General features: G+C 54.5%; 1 protein-coding gene across 4 annotated transcripts; it reads left to right on the top strand.

Annotated features, from left to right (window-relative positions):
- Nucleotides 1–8,263: 8,263 nt before the first annotated feature.
- On the top strand, nucleotides 8,264–22,900 carry SLC12A9 (solute carrier family 12 member 9). 4 transcript variants are annotated; one of them, XM_047712883.1, is made up of 14 exons: nucleotides 8,264–8,469; nucleotides 14,549–14,768; nucleotides 15,000–15,134; nucleotides 15,582–15,713; nucleotides 16,076–16,384; nucleotides 17,045–17,152; nucleotides 17,277–17,388; nucleotides 17,969–18,126; nucleotides 18,258–18,340; nucleotides 18,534–18,658; nucleotides 18,799–18,991; nucleotides 19,156–19,330; nucleotides 19,543–19,689; nucleotides 21,602–22,900. In XM_047712883.1, the coding sequence occupies exons 2-14, from the start codon at nucleotides 14,588–14,590 to the stop codon at nucleotides 22,492–22,494; spliced, it is 2,751 nt and encodes a 916-aa protein (XP_047568839.1). In that variant the 5' UTR covers nucleotides 8,264–8,469; nucleotides 14,549–14,587; the 3' UTR covers nucleotides 22,495–22,900. The 4 variants fall into 4 exon arrangements, with proteins under 4 accessions (XP_047568839.1, XP_047568837.1, XP_047568840.1 ...); XM_047712881.1 differs by lacking the exon at nucleotides 8,264–8,469 and adding an exon at nucleotides 13,654–13,803; XM_047712882.1 differs by lacking the exon at nucleotides 8,264–8,469 and adding an exon at nucleotides 13,676–13,799.
- The last annotated feature ends 16 nt before the right edge of the window (nucleotides 22,901–22,916 follow it).

Here is a 22,916-nt window from a genome sequence, read left to right as displayed (position 1 = left end):
AAAATGTGGAAAGTGGGGCTACTGGTTTGAGATGGGGAGGAGTGTAGAAAATAAGGAAGAAGAAATAAATAAAAGGTAGGTGGGACCGAGAGAGTAAAGGGTCTGGATGGATTCCCAAATCACCATCTTCACTCTCACTGGGAGAGCTCCTGGCCGCCGCAGTCCTGACCCCTGGGGCTGGGCCGGGGCTGCCTCTGTCTTTCCCGAGGCTGTTTCCTGTCTGGCTCCTGGGGGCCCTCGGGATGTCTGGGAGGGCCCTTCCTCTCATTGCCGCCACCTCCCTCCCCCGCCCCCTCCATCCCCTCAGTTAGAGGGGAGGGTCCAGGAAAGCAGTGCTCCTCCCACCAACCCCTTTCCAGGTCGGGGCACCTATGTGTGGGTAGCGGGATGGATGGAAGGCGAAGGGAAGAGCCGAAGGGAAGGGTTTAGACTCAGAAATTTAAGGGAGATAGAGTCTGGAGTTCCTGAGTTGCCGAGAGAGGGAAGGAGGAATCTTTGATGTCCTGAGAGTTTGGGGCCGGGGCGGGGCGGGGGACTGGCAAGGGCCGCTCACCCCGCAGAGAGGACAGCCAAGACCCGCAGTGACCTCTTGTCCCAGCGAACTTATCTCCCTGCCACAAGTGCTGCTCCCCACACCCCTGCCCTTCCTCGCCGCCCTGCCTGGGTCCTGCTCCGGGGTGGGGGGTCACAGAGGGCAGGAAACAGCCGGCTTGGCTGGAGCCAGGCAGACCAGGCCAGGGCCGGGAATCCCCTCCTCCCTCCCCGATTCCAGCCTTGTCTCCAGCCCTGTCTCCATTCTCTTATTCAGCTTCTCCTCCAGGTTATCCACCCACCTCCTCAAGCAGAACACACACACACACACACACACACACAGACTTTTCCTTGATTTCACTGTGCACTGAAATTCTTTCCTCTAAAAATTATGTCTCTATCTCACCCTGGGCTCTGTGCTCAACCTCCCTCAGCCCTTGACTGTTTGAATTTTCTCATTTGGTGGGGGATGCAGTTCATACTTATGGGGTGCATTAGAGGGGTGCATGACCTGGATGGTAGAGAGAGACCCACCCAGATGCACAGAGAAATGAGGGCTGATGAGACAGAGGGGTGCAGAGGCATAACAGCTCACCGCAGATTTGAACACTGTGTCTCTGAGAACCAGGCCCCTTTTGCTAGATGGAAGAGAACAACTTAGGTAAGAAAATATCCAGTCGCTTTTCTCTCATAGGGTCCTTAGCACTCACCTCCCAGCATGTAATCCAGTCCCCAATACCCAGTGTATATGCAGACCAATCAATAAAAGAATGAATAAATGGGGGGCATGACTGGCTTGGTCAGAAGAACCTGTGACTCTTGGTCTCGGGGTCGTGTGTTCAAGCCCAATGTCTGGTGTAGAGATTACTTAAATAAACTTTAAAAATTTTTTAAGATGTAGAAGAATAAATTTAAAAAAACCTTTATTAAGCATCTACTATGTGCAAAGTGATCACTGTACTAGTTTGAAGATTTGTAAAGCATGGCTCCTGGTCTCAAAGATCTTATAAATGTGGCAGAAATCCCATTATTTCTTCTCTCCACGGAGATGATATCTGAGAGTTGGACTCCCCAATGCGCAGAGGTGTCTGTCCTGTGGGTGTAAGGTCATTTCCTCTACCCTCCATCCACCCAAGGCCATGTTCTAGAAAAGCTAATTCAGTACCCACTGTATTATGTTACCTAGGTGAGCAGCGTTGTCACTACCTGGACAGATGTTTGTGCCATAGACCCGAACAAAGCTCAGGACCTCCTTTCCTTATTATTAGAGCACTTTCTTCGTCCTCCAATGGCAGTATTAGGTGATCACCCCGTTCCCATCCCATGATCAGTATGTTGCACTCATCACCCCGGGAGTACCTGTCTGGCATATCCACACCCCACCCCCAACAGCTGGTTGAGCTTTTTCTTTCTTTCTTTCTTTCTTTTTTTTAATGTAAAAATATTTATTTGAAAGAGAGAGTGAGCAAGCATTAGTGGGGGGGAGGGGCAGAGGGAGAGGGATCAGTCTTCCCACTGAGCAGGGAGTCCGACGCGACGCGGGGCTCCATCCCAGGACTCTGGGATCATGACCTGAGCTGAAGGCAGCTGCTTAAGTAACTGAGTCACTCAGGTGCCCAAGATTTTTTAAATTTTTTTTAAGATTTTATTTATTTATTTAACAGAGATCACAAGTAGGCAGAGAGGCAGGCAGAGAGAGAAGGGGGGGGAAGCAGGTTCTCCACTGAGCAGAGAACCCGACTTGGGGCTCAATCCCAGGACCCTGGGATCATGACCTGAGCCTAAGGCAGAGGCCTTAACCCACTGAGCCACCCAGGGGCCCCTAAGATTTTTTATTTTTAAGTAATCTTTATACTCTGTATGAGGCTTGAACTTACAACCCTGAGATCAAGAGTCCCATGCTGTGCTGACCCAGCCCACCAGGGGTCCAGGGCTTCCTTTTTGCTCTCCACACCACCAGAGAGTTATTTGGATCAGCGTTGGAGTCAGGACTTTTCCTCTATGTAGTAAACAACAAATCGGCCCTTTTCACCATAAATCACAGAAACTGTCACCCCTCTTCCCATATCCCAGCCCCCCTGTCGTTGGGTCCGCCTCACCCTGTCCTGTCTAAAGTTTACTGGAAGCCCATGAAGGTTAGTTAAGCTTTTGCACCCCTCACCCACCTGCCTCCTCCCATCGCCCTGGTTAATGAATGCCATCAATTTAAACAGTTTTTAAGGTGAATCCCAGCACAGGAATGTTTGCAGTGGCCTGAAATCTTCTGGCTCTTACACAAATTTGGCAGAACTTTCCACAATGCTGAGAATGAGTTGTAAAGCTCAGTGAGATCTTTCTTTCTTTCTTTCTTTTAAAGATTTTATTTATTTATTTGACAGAGAGAGAGATCACAAGGAGGCTGAGAGGCAGGCAGAGAGAGAGGAGGAAGCAGGCTCCCTGCCGAGCAGAGAGACTGAAGCAGCTCCATCCCAGGACCCTGGGATCATGACCTGAGCCGAAGGCAGAGGTTTTAACCCACTGAGCCACCCAGGCACCCCTCAGCAAGATCTTTCTAAATGTTCAATCATAAAAGAAAAAAATTTCAACCAGCCTTAATAGCTGGGAGACAAGAGACATAGGAAATATTACAAAGTCATTATCATATGAAGAAATAGTCTGAGTACGCATGTATGAGAGGTAGGATGTGAAAAGTATGATACAGGGGTGTTAGGTAATTATTTACTATAGCTATCGTGTTGTTTTTCCAGATTCTGTACCATTTATAGTATTTGACACCTTAACTTTTAAAACGCTGTGATTTCCATATTTACATAAACATGAAGTTTTTATACCTAATTTCACGTTTTTTTAAAATAATTTTTAAATTTTTTAATAAACATATAATGTATTATTAGCCCCAGGGGTACAGGTCTGTGAATCGCCAGGTTTACACCCTTCACAGCACTCACCATAGCACACACCCTCCCTAATGTCCATAATCCCACCCCCCACTCCCGTAATTTCAGGTTCTTTTTGTTTTTATTTTCTTAGGAAGGGTTCCCCAAATCGTATAAACTTCAGGACTCATGAAATCTGAATCCATTCCTTATCTGACCGCCATCAATCTTCCTGAACTCATCATATATGAAGATGTAATAGATATTTGACATATGTCAAAGATTTCATTAATTTGGGGCTCCTGGGTGGCTCAGTGGGTTAAAGCCTCTGCCTTCGGCTCAGGTCATGATCCCAGGGTCCTGGGATTGAGCCCTGCATTGGGCTCTCTGCTCAGCGGGGAGTCTGCTTCCCTCTCTCTCTCTCTGCCTGCCTCTCTGCCTGCTTGTGATCTCTGTCAAATAAATAAATAAAATCTTAAAAAAAAAGATTTCATTAATTCGTTACTGATTGTGCTTTTATTGTTCGTGGCCCCAAGTTTCATGAAAGCAGGTACAACATATGTCATGCTCACTGTTAAGCCCAGTGCAGGTCTGGCCCATAATAAATGCTCAGTAAATGTGTGTTAACTACTCATTCCTTTAAATCATTATTTTTAAATTCATTTTGCAACTTTTTTTTTTTTTTTTTTTTTTTATTTATTTATTTGACAGAGAGAGATCACAAGCAGATGGAGAGGCAGGCAGAGAGAGAGAGAGAGGGAAGCAGGATCTCCGCCGAGCAGAGAACCCGATGCGGGACTCGATCCCAGGACCCTGAGATCATGACCTGAGCCGAAGGCAGCGGCTTAACCCACTGAGCCACCCAGGCGCCCCCATTTTGCAACTTTTAAAAAAGATTTTATTTATTTATTTGACACAGAGAGAGAGATCGCAGTAGGCAGAGAGGCCTATTTAAAAAAAAAAAAGGCAGAAGGAACAGCAAACACAAGAGTATGGACATGGTTGGGGCGCCTGGGTGGCTCAGTCATTAAGCGTTTGCTTTTGGCTCAGGTCATGATCCCAGGGTCCCAGAATTGAGCCCCACATTGGGCTCCCTGCTCAGTAGGAAACCTGCTCCCTCTCCCACTCCCCGTGCCTGTGTTTCCTCATTTGCTGTCTCTCTCTCTGTCAAATAAATAAAATCTTTAGGGGAAAAAAAAAGTGTGGACATGGTGAGACTGTCCCTGAGCTGCCAGAGTTTGGGACACCAGGGTGTAGATTGCTAGGAGAGTGAGTGGATGAGCTGAAGGGGTGAGCAAGACAGCCTCTGTCATCATAGGACATTTCGGGAGTGCAGGCTTGTCCTGCATATCCTGGGAATGACTGAAGGGTTTTTAGGCAACCCCATCAGATTTGTACAGAAGGATCCCACTTGTATCACTTTAGAGAAAAGACTGAAAGGGATCAAGACTGAAGGCAGAGAAACCAAACGACAGTGAGAACTCGAAAGGACAGAAGTGTTCTCGAGTACCTAGAGCAGGAAGGTCTTCGAACCTAGTTATGGGAGTGGGGGAGACTGAAATCAAGCACGATGCCAGTTTCAGACCTGGGAGGCTAGGTAGGAGCAAGAGAACCAGGGGCCACAGGGGAGGAAGATATGCAGGCAACCAGAACTGAGCTTAACTGGTCCAGAGCTCAGAGGTAGCTCTCTGGCTGGAGATAAAGAAATTACTGGTGTATGTTGGTGATGGAGGTTGCCCCATGGGCGGGGGTTGGAGTAGACTATAGATTGGAAAGGCTGAGGAAAGTCTTACACTTTACCTTTTATTTATTTATGTATGCATTTGTTTTTAAAAGCAAACATTATCATATTTAATTCATCATAAGAACTTTGTTAGAAGGGCAACTGGTGGCTCAGTTGGTTAAGCGGCTGCCATAGGCTCAGATCATGATCTCAGGGTCCTGGGATCAAGCCCTGTATCCGGCTCCCTGATCAGTGGGGAGTCTGCTTCTCCTGCTCCCTCTGGCCCTCCTCCTGCTCATGCTCTCTCTTGCGCGCTAATAAATAAAATAAAATCTTTTTTTTTTTTTTTTTTTAAGATTTAAGTAGTCAGAGAGGCAGGCAGAGAGAGCGGGGGAAGCAGGCTCCCTGCTGAGCAGGGAGCCCGATGCGGGGCTCGATCCCACGACCCTGAGATCATGACCTGAGCCGAAGGCAGAGGCTTTAACTTACTGAGCCACCCAGGCGCCCCAAAATAAAATCTTTTTTTAAAAAAAGAGCTTTTGGGGCGCCTGGGTGGCTCAGTGGGTTAAGCCGCTGCCTTCGGCTCAGGTCATGATCCCAGGTCCTGGGTTCGAGCCCCGCATCGGGCTCTCTGCTCTCTCGGGGAGCCTGCTTCCTCCTCTCTCTCTGCCTGCCTCTCTGCCTACTTGTGATTTCTCTCTGTCAAATAAATAAATAAAATCTTAAAAAAAAAATAAAAAAAAATAAAAAAAGAGCTTTGTTAGGGCGCCTGGGTGGCTCAGTGGTTTAAGCCACTGCCTTCGGCTCAGGTCATGATCTCAGGGTCCTGGGATCGAGCCCCGCTTCGGGCTCTCTGCTCAGCAGGGAGCCTGCTTCCCTCTCTCTCTCTGCCTGCCTCTCTGCCTACTTGTGACCTCTCTGTGTCAAATAAATAAATAAAATCTTTAAAAAAAAAAAAAAAGAGCTTTGTTAGGCAGGATGGGTATTATTCTGACATCCACTTTATGTTAAAAGATTTGGGAGAGGGAGTGCGCATGCGCGTGCGCGAGCACGAGTGGGGAGGGACATAGGGAGGGAGTGAGAATCCTAAGCAAAACTCCCTGTCCGGTGGCCTGTCCAGTGCACTCAGCCAGTCATCAGCCGGTTGGCTGACTTTACTGTGGCACTCAGGATACAGCCAGGCCTTTCAGCCCCACCCCAAGGACCTGTAGGACACTGCTCGCCCTTTTCCTCCTTCTCTCACCCAGGCCAGCCAAAGGGCATTTCCTTTCCTTGGCTTTGGCCCCTTTCTCTGGTGTAGCTCCTAACTTGAAAGCGGGGTGATTTACGTGCACTAGAACTTTGCCCATCCAGCCCCTAATCTTGGGCTGGAAACAGAAGAGACAGAATTGCAGGGGACCGAAACAGCTAGGACTGGGAGCAAGCTTAATAGGGAGGTGGGAAGGGGACCAGCAGCGCTCACAGCAGAAGCCAAGGCTACCAAAGGGCAAGGAGAGAAGGGAGAGTGAGGGGTTGAAGACCAGAGCTAAAGGGGAGAGGTGGTGGTGGGGTGGGAGTAGGGGAGGAGAGGTATCGGTGGCTCATTGTCCCAGCAGGGGGAAGTCTTTTGTTTCCTCTCTTCCCTTGGCAGCCTGACAGGATATGAGGCCAAGCCCCCCCCCCCCCCCCCATGCCAGCATCCCCCCCCCCCCCAAACTGGATGTGGCCCTTCCCTTACCATTGTGTCCTTGACTGGACTGGGGGCAGGGGCCTTGGCTCTAGGAGAGAACAGAAGGACAATTCGTGGCTGGGGTCTAGACTACCAGGGTCCAGAAGGGACCAGAAGACCCCGCGGGGTTGGTTCATGGAATTTAAGCAGAAAAAACTTTGTGCCTCTCTCTGGAGGAGCAGGAAGCCTAGCCTGGGTGGGGCCAGCTCAGAGGGTAGCAGGTCGGGCCAGGGGGAGGTAGGCTGGGCCCCAGAGGAGATGACGCAGGGCTTCAGGCTTTTCCCAGCCCCCACTACTCCAGCCTATGGGCCTGAGAGCTCACCTGAACTCATGTCCCCCCCACCCCCTCCATTCCCAAAAGTTGACATCAACCCCACCAGGTTAGTTGGGATCTGGCAGAGCCCAGCAAACTAGATGCCCTGCCTGGGGCCTCCACATCCACTCAGCTGGAATCCTTCCCTCCGCGGGATCCAGGAGTCTGGCCTCCCACTCTGGTCCTCCAGGAATCCTGGAATTTCATCCCTCCCCTTCGCTCCCTCCTGGACCATTTTGCTCCATCAGCTGTTCCTGCAGGAAGGGCGCCCAGCTCTGCCTCGCCTCTCTTCCCGAGCCTTTTGTTTGCTGGGTCTGCAGGAAATTGCAGGGGCGGTGGCCAAGGGCTCATCTGCCCCTGGGGCCTGGGGGAGGGGGTCCGGATTCACCAGACTTAATCCTGGGGAGCTCAGGGCAGGGGTGGGGAGGGTGGATCCCCCGGGAATTCTCATTTCAGGCCAGAAATCGGAGTGGGGCACCTGCGGGCTGGATTGGACGTCCTTGTCCCCAAGGGGCAGTTCGGATGTGTTCGGGGGTGCCCAGAACTGGAGGCTGGACTGACAGACACTCTGAGGTCACTTCACAGGTTGACCCAAGAGGCAGCATCAGGGGAGAAAACCCCGTATACTGAATCCCAGAACCTCGTCCTACACGCCTCGGATGCCGGGGATCGCAAGCGGCGGTGAAGCAGCAGGCAGGTCACATCAAACGACTCTGAGGATGAGCTAATTGCTTTCTCCATAAAAAAATGGTGGGGAGGAGGACCCGCACGTAGCCCCAGAATTCGCGCCTTCCCAGGACGCAACCGCAGACCCAGGCAAGGCGTAGACGCTCTAGCGGGCAGGCGCCCTCTCGTTGGTTGCCCTCTCTCTCTGAGGCCACCCTGGGCGCAGCCATCTTCCCTTCCCAGCAGGAGGGTCGGGGGGGGGGGCCGCTGCAGTCACGTGAGGAGCAACCCCCACCCCCACCCCGCCGCCCGCCCCTCTAGCCCCGCCCCGCGGCCCCCAGTCCCCGCCCGTGCCAGGGTCTGTTATGAGGCTGCGAAGCTTATGGCAGAAGTTTTTGTTTCGTGGAGCTTAACTTTCCATGGCGACTAGGCAGTCAGGGAACGAGACAAGTGCACGACGTAGGTGGTGGTAGTGCTATGGAGAAAAAAGAATAGGGAAGGGGCGTGGGTTGGAGGCTGTGGTTCAATTTAAATGGGCCTGGTGGAGGAAATGTCACTAAGAAGTCGGTACCTGCGCCCAGAACACAAAGGAAGCTCAAGCCTTCTGGGCCACAGCGCGTTCTTGGAGGCTGGGGCAAGGAAATGAGGAGAGGTGAGGGTGCTTTGCCTATTGGGTAGGACTTGGGGGGTGGGTTCAGTGGCCATGTGATACAGAGAGCACCCTGGGTCACTTCTGAGCAAAGGGGACCTTGTTAACATTGAACTCAGGCAACAGGCGTACTGTAGTGGGACCGTAGTCGAGGAATCATGAGGTAAGTGTGGTTATCCTAATCATTAAGGCTTTTGGCTTTTACAGTGGGGAAAATGGGAAACTGTTGGAGAGTTTTGAAAAGACAAGGATCATGAACTGATTCTTGCTTTAATAGCATCATTTTTTAAAAAAAGATTTCATCTTAGGGGCTCCTGGGTGGCTCAGTTGTTAGGTGTCTGCCTCTGGCTCACGTCATGATCCCAGGGTCCTAGGGCTGAGCCCTGCATCCGGCTCCCTTCTCCTTGGGAAGCTTGCTTCTCCCTCTCCCACTTTGCTTGCTTGTGTTTCCTCTCTCCTGTGTCTCTCTGTCAAATAAATAAGCAAACATCTTAAATAAATATTTCATTTTTAATTTTTTTGGAGAGAGAGAACCCCAAGCAGGCTCCATACCCACTGTGGAGCCCCAATACGGGGTTGATCCCCAATCCAGAGATCATGACCTGAGCTGAAATCAAGAGTTGGATGCTTGACCAACTGAGCCACGTAGGTGCCCAAAGGTTTTATTTTTAAGTAATGTCGCACCTAACTTGGGGCTCAAACTTACAACCCTGAGATAACGAGTCACGTGCTCTATGGACTGAGCCAGCCAGGCACCCCTTAATAGCATCCTTCTAACTACTCTGTTGAGAAAAGACTCAGACGACAGGAGCAAGAACAGAAGCAGGAAACCAGTTAGGGGGCTGTCGCAGTAATGCAGGTAACACATGATGGTGGCTTGGATTAAGGTGATAAGATGTGGTTGGATACTGGTTATATTTTAAAAGTAGGGGCAAAAGGAATTGCTAGTGGTTTGGATGTGGATGGGAGAGAGGATAATATCAAGCATAACTCCCAGGTTTTTTATCTAAGGGAATGGAAAGGTGGGAAGACCACAAAAGGAGTAGGTTGTGGGAGTGAGTTTAGGCATTTGATTTTGAACATACCAAGCTTGAGCTGCCTATTTGAAGTCCAAGCAGAGTTGTTCATATGTTGTTGGACATACAGTGTGGAGCTCAGATCTGCGCTGGAGATACCCCCTTGGGGCACCATCATAGAGATGGCGTTTAAGACCATGAGATTGGGGGCACCTGGGTGGCTCAGTGGGTTAAAGCCTCTGCCTTCAGCTCGGGTCATGATCCCGGAGTCCTGGGATCGAGCCCCGCATCGGGCTCTCTGCTCAGCAGGGAGCCTGCTTCCTCCTCTCTCTCTGCCTGCCTCTCTGCCTACTTGTGATCTTTTCTGTCAAAATAAATAAATAAAAATCTTAAAAAAAAAAAAAAAGACCATGAGATTGGAAGATATCACTGAGGGAGTGGGTGTAAATGATGAAAAGAAGTCTGAGGACTGAGCTCTCCGTCTTCCTTGGAGCCTCCAGTCCACAGTGGCGTCTTGCCCGCTTCTCCAACATCTAGGAGTGTTTCAGAGTTAAGATGAAAGATGAGGAAGCAAAAGAGAATGAGCAGGAGGAAATCCATGACTGTGGTCTAGAAGACACGTGAGAAAGTGGTGGAGGAGGTGGAATCAGGCAGAGGCATACCTCGAGGTATTACAGGTTTGGTTCCGGACCACCACAATGAAGTGAATATTGCAATAATTCCTGTCAAGTGAATTTTTGGTTCCCAGTGCACATAAAAGTCATGTGTATGCTCTACTGTAGTCTGTTAAATCTACAATACCGTTTTGTCTAAAAACCGTGTACATATCTTCATCAAAAAATACTTTATTGTTTAAAAATGCTGGGGGGGGCCTCAGCTGGTTAAGCATCTGACTTCAGCTCAGGTCATGATTTTGGGGTCCTGGGATTGAGCCCCGTTCAGCTGGGAGTCTGTTCTCCCTCTGCTCCCCTCCCCCACACTTGTAGTCTCTCTCGCTCACTCTCTCAAATAAATAAATGAAATCTTAAAAAAGTTTTGCTAGAAAGAACTACAAAGAGGGGCGCCTGGGTGGCTCAGTGGGTTAAGCCTCTGCCTTCAGCTCAGGTCATGATCTCAGGATCCTGGCATCCAGCCCCGCATCCATACGGCTCTCTGCTCAGCAGGGAGCCTGATTCCCCTTCTCTCTCTCTGCCTCTCCGCCTACTTGTGATCTCTCTCTCTCTCTGTCAAATAAATAAATAAAATCTTTAGGAAAAAAAAATAAATGAAATCTTAAAAAAGTTTTGCTAGAAAGAACTACAAAGAGGGGTGCCTGGGTGGCTCAGTCGGTTAAGCATCCAACTCTTGATTTCAGCTCAGGTTTTTTGTTTTTTGTTTTTAAAGATTTTATTTATTTATTTGACAGAGAGAGATCACAAGCAGACAGAGAGGCAGGCAGAGAGAGAGAGGGAAGCAGGCTCCCCGCTGAGCAGAGAGCCCGATGTGGGACTCGATCCCAGGACCCTGAGATCATGACCTGAGCCGAAGGCAGCGGCTTAACCCACTGAGCCACCCAGGCGCCCTCAGCTCAGGTTTTGATCTCAGGATTGTGAGATCCAGCCCAGCAGCTCCACATGGAGCCCACATAAAGCCAGAGTAAGATTCATTCTCTCTTTCTCTCTCCCCTTCCCTCCACTCCGCTCCTGCTTGTCCACATGCCCGTGCTCTCTCTCAAAAGCAAAGCAGTGAAGCAGTAGTGGGAGGAGTATAGTGTATTCAAAAGATCGTTTTTTTTTCTTTTTAAGATAAGAGAGGGGAAAAGCATATTTATATACTAATGGTAATGATCCAGCCAAAAAGAAAAGAAGATGATAAAATGGGAAGTAGTGGCAGGTTGACCTTAGCTGGGAGCATGGTCAGTTCAGCCTTAATAAGAGGAAGGCACCGAAAAGCATGGTGGGAGGATAGGAGCTTTTAGTCTCTTCTGTTGGCTTCTCTTTTCTCACTGAATTGGGAAGTGAGATAGTGAGTGAGAGTAAGAACAGTACAGGAAGCAGAAAGGATTGAACAGAGGGGTAAGGATTTAGGTCATGAAAGTACAGGAGAGTGAACGGACCAGAGAAATCTTGTCGGTTGTCGGAATGCTGGGCAGCATTAGGGCCCACTTGAGTTTCATGGTCATGAATTTGAGAGGAGCTCCCTTAGTTGGGTGTTTTCTTCAGCCATATTCAGCTGCTCTGGGCAGGCTCAGGGTAGACCAGGAGTTGCACCTAGCAGGGCTGTGATTTTGCCAGGAGGTTAATAAAGTGAGAGAGGGACAAGGGAGTGCTTTTCACTGACCATGAACTTTAAGCTGGGTATGATGGCAAGTGAGTGGAGGGACACTGGAAAGAGGCCAGGATCTATGGATTGGACTCCGATGAGGTGGAGGGTTGTTGGGGTCAAGGCACCTTTCCTTAACTAAACTCCAGTCGGGCTTTTCTGAGCCCTCTTTGGACTTGGCCTCGACCTTGGCCCCCATCCTTGCTGGGCCTGCCTAGCCCAGATTAGGCAGAATCTTCTTGCCCTTGATATCTGATCACCCTGGCCTGCCTTTAGCAAGAATCCTAAGTCTGTTTAGTTAGAATCCCCCTAGTCTTGGTGTTTCCTCCTAGTAATTACCCATCACCGACTCCCTCATTCTGCCTGTTGGCTATAAATCCCCAGCTGCCTTTGCTGTATTTGGAGAGGAATCCCATCTCTCTCCCCTATTGTGATAGTCTTAACACCAATCACAAAAGTCCTGAATAAAGTCTTCCTTACCATTTTAACCAGTGTTAGATTAATTTTTTCCTTGGCAGGCATACCAGAGAAGGGGAACAGAAAGGATGAGGGGCTGCGGTTATTTCCCAGCAAGGACAAAGTCTGGGCATAACCACTGGGTACTGCGGAGGGTGAGAACTGCACCGATCCGCGGCGATCTGTGGAGTTCAAGCAACTGCCACACCAGTGTGTTGGAAATCTCATCAGTATGGATATTGAAATCATCAAAAACTGACAGGATGGTGTGGGAAAGATCCACGAACCAAACTCTGTCATGGGCAGCCCTGATGACTTCTGAAAATGCCACAGTTCAGCTGCTCATGAGACTCTCCCTGACAATGCCACATTTGGGCTGCTTTGAGCCCGTTCCTCTCCTAGGGGAATGTTTGCAGATAATTGACAGCCAAAGACCCTGGCAGTAACAGCGGTGTTCATTTCCTGAGGCTCAAGTGACAGCGTAGCCACAAAGGACTCTATCAGTATTAGAAACTGATTAAGGAAGCTCTCCCAGCTTGTTTCTTAACGAAGCATCCACCTTACAGAGTGCTGATGCATTATATGAAGTATGCAGATAACTTACTGTACGTTTAGGCACTGTTTTCAAGTGCCGGTTAGTTCATTGAACCCTCCGGTAGCAACCTTATGCAGGGTTCTGGTTAATCCCCATTTTACAGATGAGAAAACGTTGCCAGGTTGTGCTAATGTTGATGGTACCCGTGCAGAGTGAGGAGGCGGGGTGGGGGGTGGGGGGCGGAAATCCCACCTCCCGGATGTTCACAAGTCCTGTCATCTCTGCTGGAGGGGACAACACCGCAAAGGCAGGTAGGAAAGCAGCAGGAGGACGTTGTGGACAGACGGTGGCCTGTGCAGCCGGAGCTCGCCGGGATCAGTGGCCGATGGCTCCCTCCGATGGCTGACGCGGAGAGCGCAGCCGGTGGGATGTACCGTCCGTGAGGGGCGGTCCTCCGCGGGGGGTGAGGGCTGAGGCCGGTACCCCAGAGACATTCCCGGGATTCGAGAAGCTGGACGAATGGGACTTCGGAAGGCGCCGAGCGACGTGGCCCTGCGTTCCCGGCGACGCACCTGGGCCAGGTGTCACAGCCCCGCCCACCTGCAGTTGCTTTCCGCGGTCACCGCACGCCCCTTTCAGTGGTGGCACCTCTGGGCGCCTCCGTGAGCTCGGATTGGGGTCCGCCCGCACAGCGGGAGCTTGTTTGCGTGGGGGCGGATGGGTGCCTTTGGAGCCGTGGCCTACACCATGCCCTCAGGGACGACCTAGAACAGCATCCCGGGCGCACGTGGAGTGGGAGCCGGAGCCCCGCGGGTCCCCGGAGCCCGAAGGGGGCGGGGCTTCCTGGGCGCGCCCGCGGGGCGGGGCTGAGCCCGGGGACCAATGGGGCGCGTGGGCTGGGGGGCGGGCTCCCGGCCTGGCATCCCGGTAGCCGCAGCTGGCTTTTCCGGCACCCGCGCCCCCTCGGCCCGTAGCAGACCCCCTCCGGCTGTCGGGGATCGCCCCCGGCCGGCTGCGTCCTCCGGGTGGGTGAGTGAGCGCCCTGCCGCACCCGGGCTGTGGGGATGCGCCTGGCCGGAGAAAAGCGGATCTCGGCCCCCTCCAACCCGCCCGGGGAGAAAGTGGGCAGGAACCGGTGGGGGGAGGAGGACCCACCTTGTGTTGCTGGCCTGTGTCTTTGTTTTGGTAGTCGAGGGGTGTGTTTGGGTTGGTCGAGATTGGAAGGCGCCTTGTGTGGGTGGGAGGAATCTGGGGAGGCTGGGGGAAAGGAGCTGGTCTGATACGGGTTGGGAGGGAGGATTGATGGAGGGCGGGGCTTTGGAAGATTCGGAAATTCTTGTTGCCACGGATGAGGTGACTGCTTGGGGGAGCTGGGAGGGGGACAGCTCAGGACATCGGAGGAGGGGGCGAGGAGGGCTTCCTGCCCGGAACTCACTTCCCTTTTTGGGGGATTTGTTTCCTCTTGCACTGTTAGTTGAAAAGGGAGAGTACCTTTGCCTCTTCCCAGAGCCATTGCCATCCTTAGTCTCAGGGCTATGGGGGTCTGGGGGGGTCCCCAGGAGCTGGGAGGGGACTTGGAACCCAAATGCTAAGGGTGCAGCGTCTGCCATTGTCCCTGGAAATGGCAAGGACCAGTCTGCCCCTCAGGAACTCTCTGAGTTGCTGGTGAGTTCTTGCAGTTTTCCCTTTTGGGGAAGTTTCCAGGTGTTTGGTTAGAGATGTTTTTGAGGGGCTCTGTGGAGCTGCTTTCCATTAAGCAAACTGTCTTTTGCAGGCCTCATAACCCACTGGTGGCTTCTGCCTGCCCTCTGGCATGGCCAGCGAAAACTCTCCTCTGCTGGCCTACCGGCTCCTGGGAGATGAGGGGGTTGCCTTCTCTGCCAATGGGGCCGGGGGTCCTGGAGGGGCATCTGCCCGGAAGCTCTCCACCTTCCTTGGTGTGGTGGTGCCCACGGTCCTGTCCATGTTCAGTATAGTTGTCTTTTTGAGGATTGGTGAGTGGGGTGGTGGGGCTTCCTCAGAGGTGCAGTGGGGTGGGGGAGGGGTGGGACTGGGGTGAGGTGGGGGAAGGGTCCTGGGAGAAGCGGGTGGATGAAGGGCTTGGGGAGAGGGCTTCCCGTGACCTTGTGTTCAGCTCTGCCCCAGCAGGTGACTGATGCTGAGGACCAGTGTGGTGTGGGGATGCATGAGCCACCCTCTGACCTGCTTTGCCACTCCCATCCCAGGGTTCGTGGTGGGCCATGCTGGGCTGCTACAGGCTTTGGCCATGCTCCTGGTCGCCTACTTCATCCTGGCGCTCACCGTCCTCTCTGTCTGTGCCATCGCCACCAACGGAGCTGTGCGGGGGGGCGGCGCCTACTGTATCCTCAAACATGGGTGGACTGGGGTCTGGGCTTTTCTGCCTGGTAGGGCAGAGGTGGGGCTGGGGCCAGGCAAGAGGGAGGCAGGTTCTAATGAACGTTCGGCAGGCAAGCCAATACGGGAAAGGTGACCAACATGGCTTTACACGTATGTCAGTGCTGGTCTTCTGTCCGCCAGGTGCTTCCCAGCTGTCATCTTGGTTCTCCCAACAGTCTCGTCAATTCGATCGTTCATTTTACGAATGAGGAACTGGGAGCTCAAGAGTATTAGTGACATGTGTAAAGCCACGTGGCTTGGGAGTGGCTGTGCCAGGCCAGCTTGACACTGGGGATGGTCCTGGTGTGTGCAGGGAGACAAGGCTGCAGAGTGCTTTGTGCCCCAACCCTTTCTCCTGCTCCGTTTCACTTTCTTTTCCCTTAACGCTCACCTTCTCCTTCCACATTTAGTCATGATCAGCCGGACCCTGGGGCCTGAGGTTGGGGGCAGCATCGGCCTCATGTTCTACCTGGCTAACGTCTGTGGCTGTGCCGTTTCCCTGCTGGGGCTGGTGGAGGCCGTGCTCGATGTCTTCGGGGCTGGTCTGTGCTCCAGGCGGCTCTGCGGGTTTGCGGGGTTGGGGGATTCCGTGGGCGACGTGCTCCATTAGCTTGGCTTTCTTGAGCACCTCCTGTGTTTCCCGCCTCCTGGGGACATCTGAGAGATGATCCTGGCCCACAGGCAGCTTACCCTCTAGTTGGGGAAGCCCAGGCTCACACCCCTAGCAAGATAGATGCTCCCCAGCAGGGAGGGGTAGGATACTAGAGGACAGTTGAGTAGGGGAGTGGGAAAGATAGCCTTTGAGGACAGTGGAGGCAAAGAGGGGGTTTGTTCCTGCTCTGATTCATGGTTGGGATCCCTCCTGGGGGTCTGGTCCTCTAACTCTCTTCCTTTTTCTTTGTAGACTCCACGAGGCCCAGTGGGCTTCAGGTCCTGCCCCAGGGCTACGGCTGGAGCCTGCTCTACGGTTCCCTGCTGCTGGGCCTTGTGGGTGGGGTCTGTACCCTGGGGGCAGGTCTCTATGCCCGCGCCTCCTTTCTCACATTCCTGCTGGTGTCCGGATCCCTGGCCTCGGTGCTGGTCAGCTTTGTGGCTGTGGGGCCCAGGAGCATCCCCCTGGCCCCTCGGCCTGGCCCCAATGGCTCCTCCCTGCCGCCCCAGGTCGGCCACTTCACTGGCTTCAACAGCAGCACCCTGAAGGCCAACTTAGGTGGTGAGCTGGGCACAGGGGTGACAGGGTTCTCCGGGCAAGGGGTAAGCCTGTGTGGGAGCCGGGCCCTTGGAATCCCTGGGAAAGAACAGACATCAGAGAGAATCAGGGGGTGGAGGTTAGATCTCTGAACAGTGCAGGTCATTTAAAGTCTGGCTAGCGTGTCTGGCCCAGTGGGGCGCCAGCATGACCACGAGACAGTTCCTGCCTTAGAGGAACTTTATTTGGTTGGAGAGATAAAATGGACATTCAGGAAACAATTACATCGCACAGTAAGACCGAGAATGATGCAAGTGGATGAGAGTCAGGCGAGGAGTGGGAAGAGGGGAGCCTGAGTGGGGATGGTGCAGAGCTGGGGAAGCAGGTAGAGCTGGAGGTGGCCCGAGGTCGCTTGGGGATTTTGGGTAGGAGCCAGAGGGAAGGTGTCTCAGGAAGGAGCAAGGGTGAAGGCCTGGAGGGAGGAAGGAGGAGAATGGGGTTGAGGGGAGGAGGTGATGGGGCCTGCTGAGCCAGGGCTGTGGCGGGTCAGGGCTGGGGTCTTGGGGAGGGTGGTGGGGGAGGCACAGGGATTCCGGGCATGTGGGGAGAGGGTGGCAGGGCCAAAATGCCTGGATCCCTGTGAGCGGTACAGACGCTGTCTCCTCCCTGGGAACCATCCCTTAGCTGGCTACGCCAAGGACTACACCACGGGGGCCATGATGACCTTTGCCAGCGTCTTTGCTGTCCTTTTTAATGGCTGCACGGGCATCATGGCGGGAGCCAACATGTCAGGTGAGAGCCTCTGCCCCCTGCCCCCTGTGGGCAGCCACCCTGGGCCCCTATGGGAGTGCTGAGGGCTCCGGGATGTAGGGCATGGGGAGGCCTGACCTCTGTCTTTCTCCTCCTCTCCCTCCAGGGGAGCTGAAGGACCCCAGCCGGGCCATTCCTCTGGGCACCATTGTCGCTGTCACCTACACCTTCTTCATCTACACCCTGCTTTTCTTCCTCTCCGGCTTCACCTGTGACAGGTGCCTGGGGAGGGGGCCAGCCTGGCCTTTGAGGGGGTAGAGCGGGGTGGTGGCACAAGGCTGCCACACTTGGATCACCCAGGACAGCACAGGCTGGGGGGCAGGTACCATCCATTGTCGGGGTATAGGGAAAACCAAGACTGTACCTCCCACCGGGAGAGAGAGGGCTCTGTCGCCGCCACTGATAGGGGGACAGCTAGCTAAATGCCGGTTGCCAGCCTATAGCCCATATTTGCTGTGTCCCTGGGACTCCTGTAGCGCTTGGTTTCGGGGTGGGGGATGGCTTTCTAATCAATTTGTATTTCCATAAATATTTGGGTTCTTGTACAGATACTGTTAGGAATGTCTACCATGTGATGAAACCCGAAGCAACCCAGATGATAACCAGAGAATGCCCTGTCTTTCCCCTCCGGGCACACATGATGCATTACAATGGGCTTTGAGTTTGGGACTGGGTCCGTGGAGAACACCCAGGAATCCCAGCTCCTCACCTCCTGCAGATTCAGAGCGCTCATCTCCCCGCAGCCCTGGGATGGGAGCCCCTGTGTTATCTGCGTTCTCCTTTCCCTCCCCAACCCAGGACCCTGCTGCAGGAGGACTACGGGTTCTTTCGTGCCATCAGCCTGTGGCCCCCACTGGTGCTGGTCGGTATCTACGCCACGTCGCTCTCAGCCTCCATGAGCTCGCTCATCGGGGCCTCCCGCATCCTCCACGCTCTGGCTCAGGATGACCTCTTTGGTGCGCCGTCCCCTGCTCCTTGCCTGGTTCTGTGTATCCACTCCCTGCCCCAACCCTGCAACCCCACAACAGTCTTTCTCAGTTGCCACTTGGCCCAGGCTGATGTGTCTGTTGCATTTCTGGTTGCACAGGAGTGATCTTGGCGCCAGCCAAGGTTGTGTCCCGAACGGGGAACCCCTGGGGGGCTGTGCTCTATTCTTGGGGCCTAGTGCAGGTAAGCCTTCCTTTCAAGCTGTCTCTCCCCTTCCCCTAAGCCCCTCCTGGTTCTGCTTCCAGGACCAGGAGGGGCTTGGGCTTGGGCTGGGTGAGGGAACGACAGAGGCAGGACGAGTTGGCCTTTAGCCGGTGGGGTGGAGGGCCCGGGGGGCGGTCATGCACAACCTCCCAGCCTCTGGGTCCTTGTCTAGCTGGTGCTCTTGGCTGGGAAGCTGAATACACTGGCTGCTGTGGTCACTGTCTTCTACTTGGTGGCCTACGCTGCGGTGGACCTGTCCTGCCTGAGCCTGGAGTGGGCCTCGGCCCCCAACTTCCGGTGAGAGGAGACGATTCCCGGGTGCCCGGAGGTGAAGAGGGAGGAGTGGGAGGACTCAATCTGGGGGGGGGGGCCGAGGCTGGAGGTGGAGTGCAGCAGCAGGCCCCGAGCGCCCTTCTCTCTCCCCCCCCCACCCCCAGCCCCACCTTCAGCCTGTTCTCCTGGCACACCTGCTTGCTGGGCGTGGCCTCCTGCCTGCTCATGATGTTCCTCATCAGCCCTGGGGCCGCCGGTGGCTCCCTGCTTCTCATGGGGCTGCTTTCTGCCCTGCTCACAGCCCGGGGAGGCCCGAGCAGCTGGGGCTACGTCAGCCAGGCCTTGCTTTTCCATCAGGTTGGTGGGGGCTCTGCGGATGGTGGGGGGGGCGGTGTGGGAAATGCCCCCCACCAAGTAGGCCTCCTTTTGCTGTGGCTGGAGTCGGGGTTCTTGTCCGGGAGGTGGGAGGTGGGGGCTGCCCCTTGGAGCCCTTCCTCGCCGCACCTTACCCCCGGCCCCAGGTGCGGAAGTACCTGCTCCGGCTGGACGTCCGGAAGGATCACGTGAAGTTCTGGAGGCCCCAACTGCTGCTCCTGGTGGGGAACCCCCGGGGCGCCCTGCCTCTGCTGCGGCTGGCCAACCAGCTCAAGAAGGGGGGCCTCTATGTCTTGGGCCACGTTACCCTGGGAGACCTTGGTGAGTCGCCCCCCCTTGTTCCCTTCCCAGCTTCCTTCTCCCTCTCGCTTCTTCGTGTTTTTTGGGTCCAGAGGCCTCATGCTTCTTCTCTGAGGATGCTTCCAACCAGCCAGAACCCTGCCAAGACCTTTCCCTTTGGCCCATTTGGTATTTGGATTCCTGGAGAAAAGTACGTGGGTTTGGCCCACATCTGCCTCCTCCCTTCTCTGCAGACTGCCTTCCCTCTGACCCAGTGCAGCCCCAGTATGGGGCATGGCTGAGCCTGGTGGACAGAGCCCAAGTGAAGGCCTTTGTGGACCTCACCCTCTCGCCCTCCGTGCGCCAGGGGGCTCAGCATCTGCTTCGGATCTCTGGCCTTGGTGAGCTACTCCTCCCTGGGTCCCCTCGACACCCCCCTCTGTGGCCTCTTTCAATCTCTGCTACTGTCCGCCAGAGAGTAAACCACAAACTGCAAACTCTGAAAAGAACTCAGGGTCTAATGCAGATAAGACACAGTGCTCAAGTTTAAAGATAATGGATGACATGAAAGTCCCAAGGAAATGCTTAAGGACTGAAGATGGGTGCCACTGACCGTGGTTTTGTTTTGTTTTTTTTTTCCTTGACCCCAACATTAGGGCACAGGCTCTGAAGACCATGTTGTATGTCTGGGGACAATGGGAGAATGATTTGAGGCTGGGGAGCCGCTCAAATCTAGGGCAGATGGTTTCTAGCCATCTGATTTCAAGACCGCTATGCACTGATGTGGCCGGGGACAAGATGGTATCTCAGCTGGGGCTTAGAAGGGGCGGAGGAGGAAGGGGTGGTGTGACATTGGCCTCCAGAGACTGCAGAGGATGCAGAGGGTGTGTGGGGCTGATGCTTTCTGAGCGAGTGGAAGATTCTCCCCCTTTGCTACCCTGCCTTGGTGCCGAGGCCTCCAGCCTTGCACCCCGGCTCCTTGCAAACCCGGGCTGAGCTGCCACCTCCTTTCTCAATGCCAGGCGGGTGTCAGTCCCTTCCCTGAATGCGTACTCCCTTCTCCATTGAGCTCCGGCTAAGGTTCAAGTGTTGGACAAAATCCTGTTCAGGGTAAATCAGAACTCTGGGCAATGCTCAGGAAGGGGTGACTGGTTCCATTTGCAAGATCGGCTGGAGTTCATGCCAGCACAGGTGTTTCTGGGCTGTCGTCAAGCATTATTAGAGAACCTGGTGTCCCCTCAGCCCCACCCTTTGTGGGGGGAAACCGTGCCGGGAGATCACGGCTTTCTACCACATGGATCCTAAGGAAAACGATTCAAATGAAGGGAAAGGATTTCCTCTTAACAGGAAAAACTCCTCCTGGAGTGCAGACCTGGATTTATGGGTGGATTTTTGAGCAACCTGGTTCACGAGAAATAAGCCTTAGACAAGATCTGAGAGTCTTTCTGTAAATTCAGCCCCGTTAAAGTGGGCGGTCAGGGCGGGGTGCGGAGGGTATCCAGTTCCGCCATGGTTCTTCAAAAATTTAAAAACCAGGACACACACACACACACAGGTCAGAGGCTCAGAGATTAGGCTCTGGTGCTGGGTACCTTGTGATCACCTGTGGACCCCGGGATCTCCTGACTGTGAGCCTTGGGGCAAGTGACTTCACTTCTCTGTGTCTCAGGTTGCTTATCTGTGAAAGGGGTGAGTAAGGAGTCCCTACCTCATAGTGTTGCTTCAAGCATGAGAGGAGTTAAAACACAAAGTGTTTTCAGCAGGACTAGCCCTGGGTTAGTGTGCAGAGGGTACCCGTTTCTTCCCCGGGGAGCAGGTGGGGCCTCACCATCATGAGTGGTCGGTAGATCAGGCCAGTTCCCTTCCTCCCCCAGCAGAGGCTGGGGTGCTGTCTCCCTGGGGACTGAGGCCACGAGCTTGCCTGTTGCCTACTCAGGGGGTCCGGTCGGCCCCATGAAGTTGGGCCCTCCTCTCCCATCACGAGCTTGGAGCGGAGGCATCCACACTGCCGTGGACCGGAAGTGCTCATTAGTTGAGAAGAATCGCTCCTGAGGCGAACTTCGCCTTGGATTTACGTGGGGGGGAGATGAGTCAATGCAGATGCAACAAATAAACGCATGCAAAAGCATTTGGGAAAACGAAAAGTCATTATGCAAACGTGCATAATGTCGCGGGGAGAGCCTGAGCACGGGGCGAACGCCATACCTGATGGCTGACGTGTGTCGCTGACGGGTGCGTGTTAGCGTGGGATGAACTCAGCCGCGAGTGTGACTCCTGTCGGTTCCCTCCCAATCTTCCCCTCTCTCCCCCCAGGTGGCATGAAGCCCAACACGTTGGTCCTGGGTTTCTACGATGATGCTGCACCCCAGGACCACTTCCTGACCGACCCGGCTTTCTCCGAGGCCGCTGATGGCACCCTGGAGGGCGGGTCCCCAGCCCTGAGCACCCTGTTTCCTCCACCCCGGGCTCCCGGGAGCCCCCGGGCTCTGAGTCCCCAGGACTACGTGGCCACGGTGGCAGACGCCCTCAAGATGAACAAGAATGTGGTCCTGGCCCGGGCCTGTGGGGCGCTGCCCCCCGAGCGGCTGAGCCGAGGGTCGGGGGGCACTTCTCAGCCGCATCACGTGGACGTGTGGCCCCTCAACCTGCTGCGGCCCCGGGGGGGGCCCGGCTACGTGGACGTGTGTGGCCTTTTCTTGCTGCAGATGGCGACCATCTTGGGCATGGTGCCTGCTTGGCATAGCGCCCGGCTCCGGATCTTCTTGTGCCTGGGGCCCCGAGAGGCCCCTGGGGCGGCGGAGGGGCGGCTCCGGGCACTGCTGAGCCAGCTGAGGATCAGGGCTGAAGTGCAGGAGGTGGTGTGGGGCGAGGGGGCTGGGTCTGGGGAGCCTGAGGAGGAGGAGGAGGAGGGGGATTTCGTGAACGGCAGGCGGGGGGACGCTGAGGCAGAGGCCCTGGCGTGCAGTGCCAACGCCCTGGTTCGGGCACAGCAGGGGCGCAGCCGGGGAGGAGGGCCCGGGGGCCCTGAGGGTGGGGATGGCGAGGGCGGGCCTGCCACGGCCCTCACTTTCCTGTACCTGCCTCGGCCGCCGGCAGATCCTGCCCGCTACCCTCGCTACCTGGCGCTGCTGGAGACTCTGACCCGGGATCTGGGCCCCACGCTGCTCATTCATGGCGTCACCCCCGTCACTTGCACTGATCTCTGACGCCCGGGGCCTGAAGCAGAGGGTGCCCGGCTCTAGGGACCCACTTTGATTCGTGGATATGGAAGGGAAGGGCAGCCTCCTGCCCGTTCCACACGCAGGGCGTGGAGCCTGGTGGAAGGACTAGGGGATCCTGGGCTGGGCATCCGTCTGTCCCTGGGAGAGGGGCTCTCGTGCACTAATGCAGGCAGCTGTCCGGTCCCCACCACGCTGGGGGAGGAAGCCAGCAGCCCTCCCCACTGGCCTTCCTCCCTTCACCGGTGCCTTGATGGAGGCTGGGTCTCTGCTTTGACTCTGGCTACCTCAGTCTCCCCTAGCCCAACAGACTCGCAGACCCCTTGAGGTTGTGATGGTTTTGTTCTGTTTTATTTTTCTAACCGCTGATCGTGAATAAAAGACCAAAACACTACGGGCTGGCCGAGCAC

This window comes from Lutra lutra, chromosome 18 (genome assembly GCF_902655055.1).
Source record: "Lutra lutra chromosome 18, mLutLut1.2, whole genome shotgun sequence".
NCBI classification, from domain to species: domain Eukaryota; kingdom Metazoa; phylum Chordata; class Mammalia; order Carnivora; family Mustelidae; genus Lutra; species Lutra lutra.
This window is presented reverse-complemented; position numbering and strand designations above follow the sequence as displayed.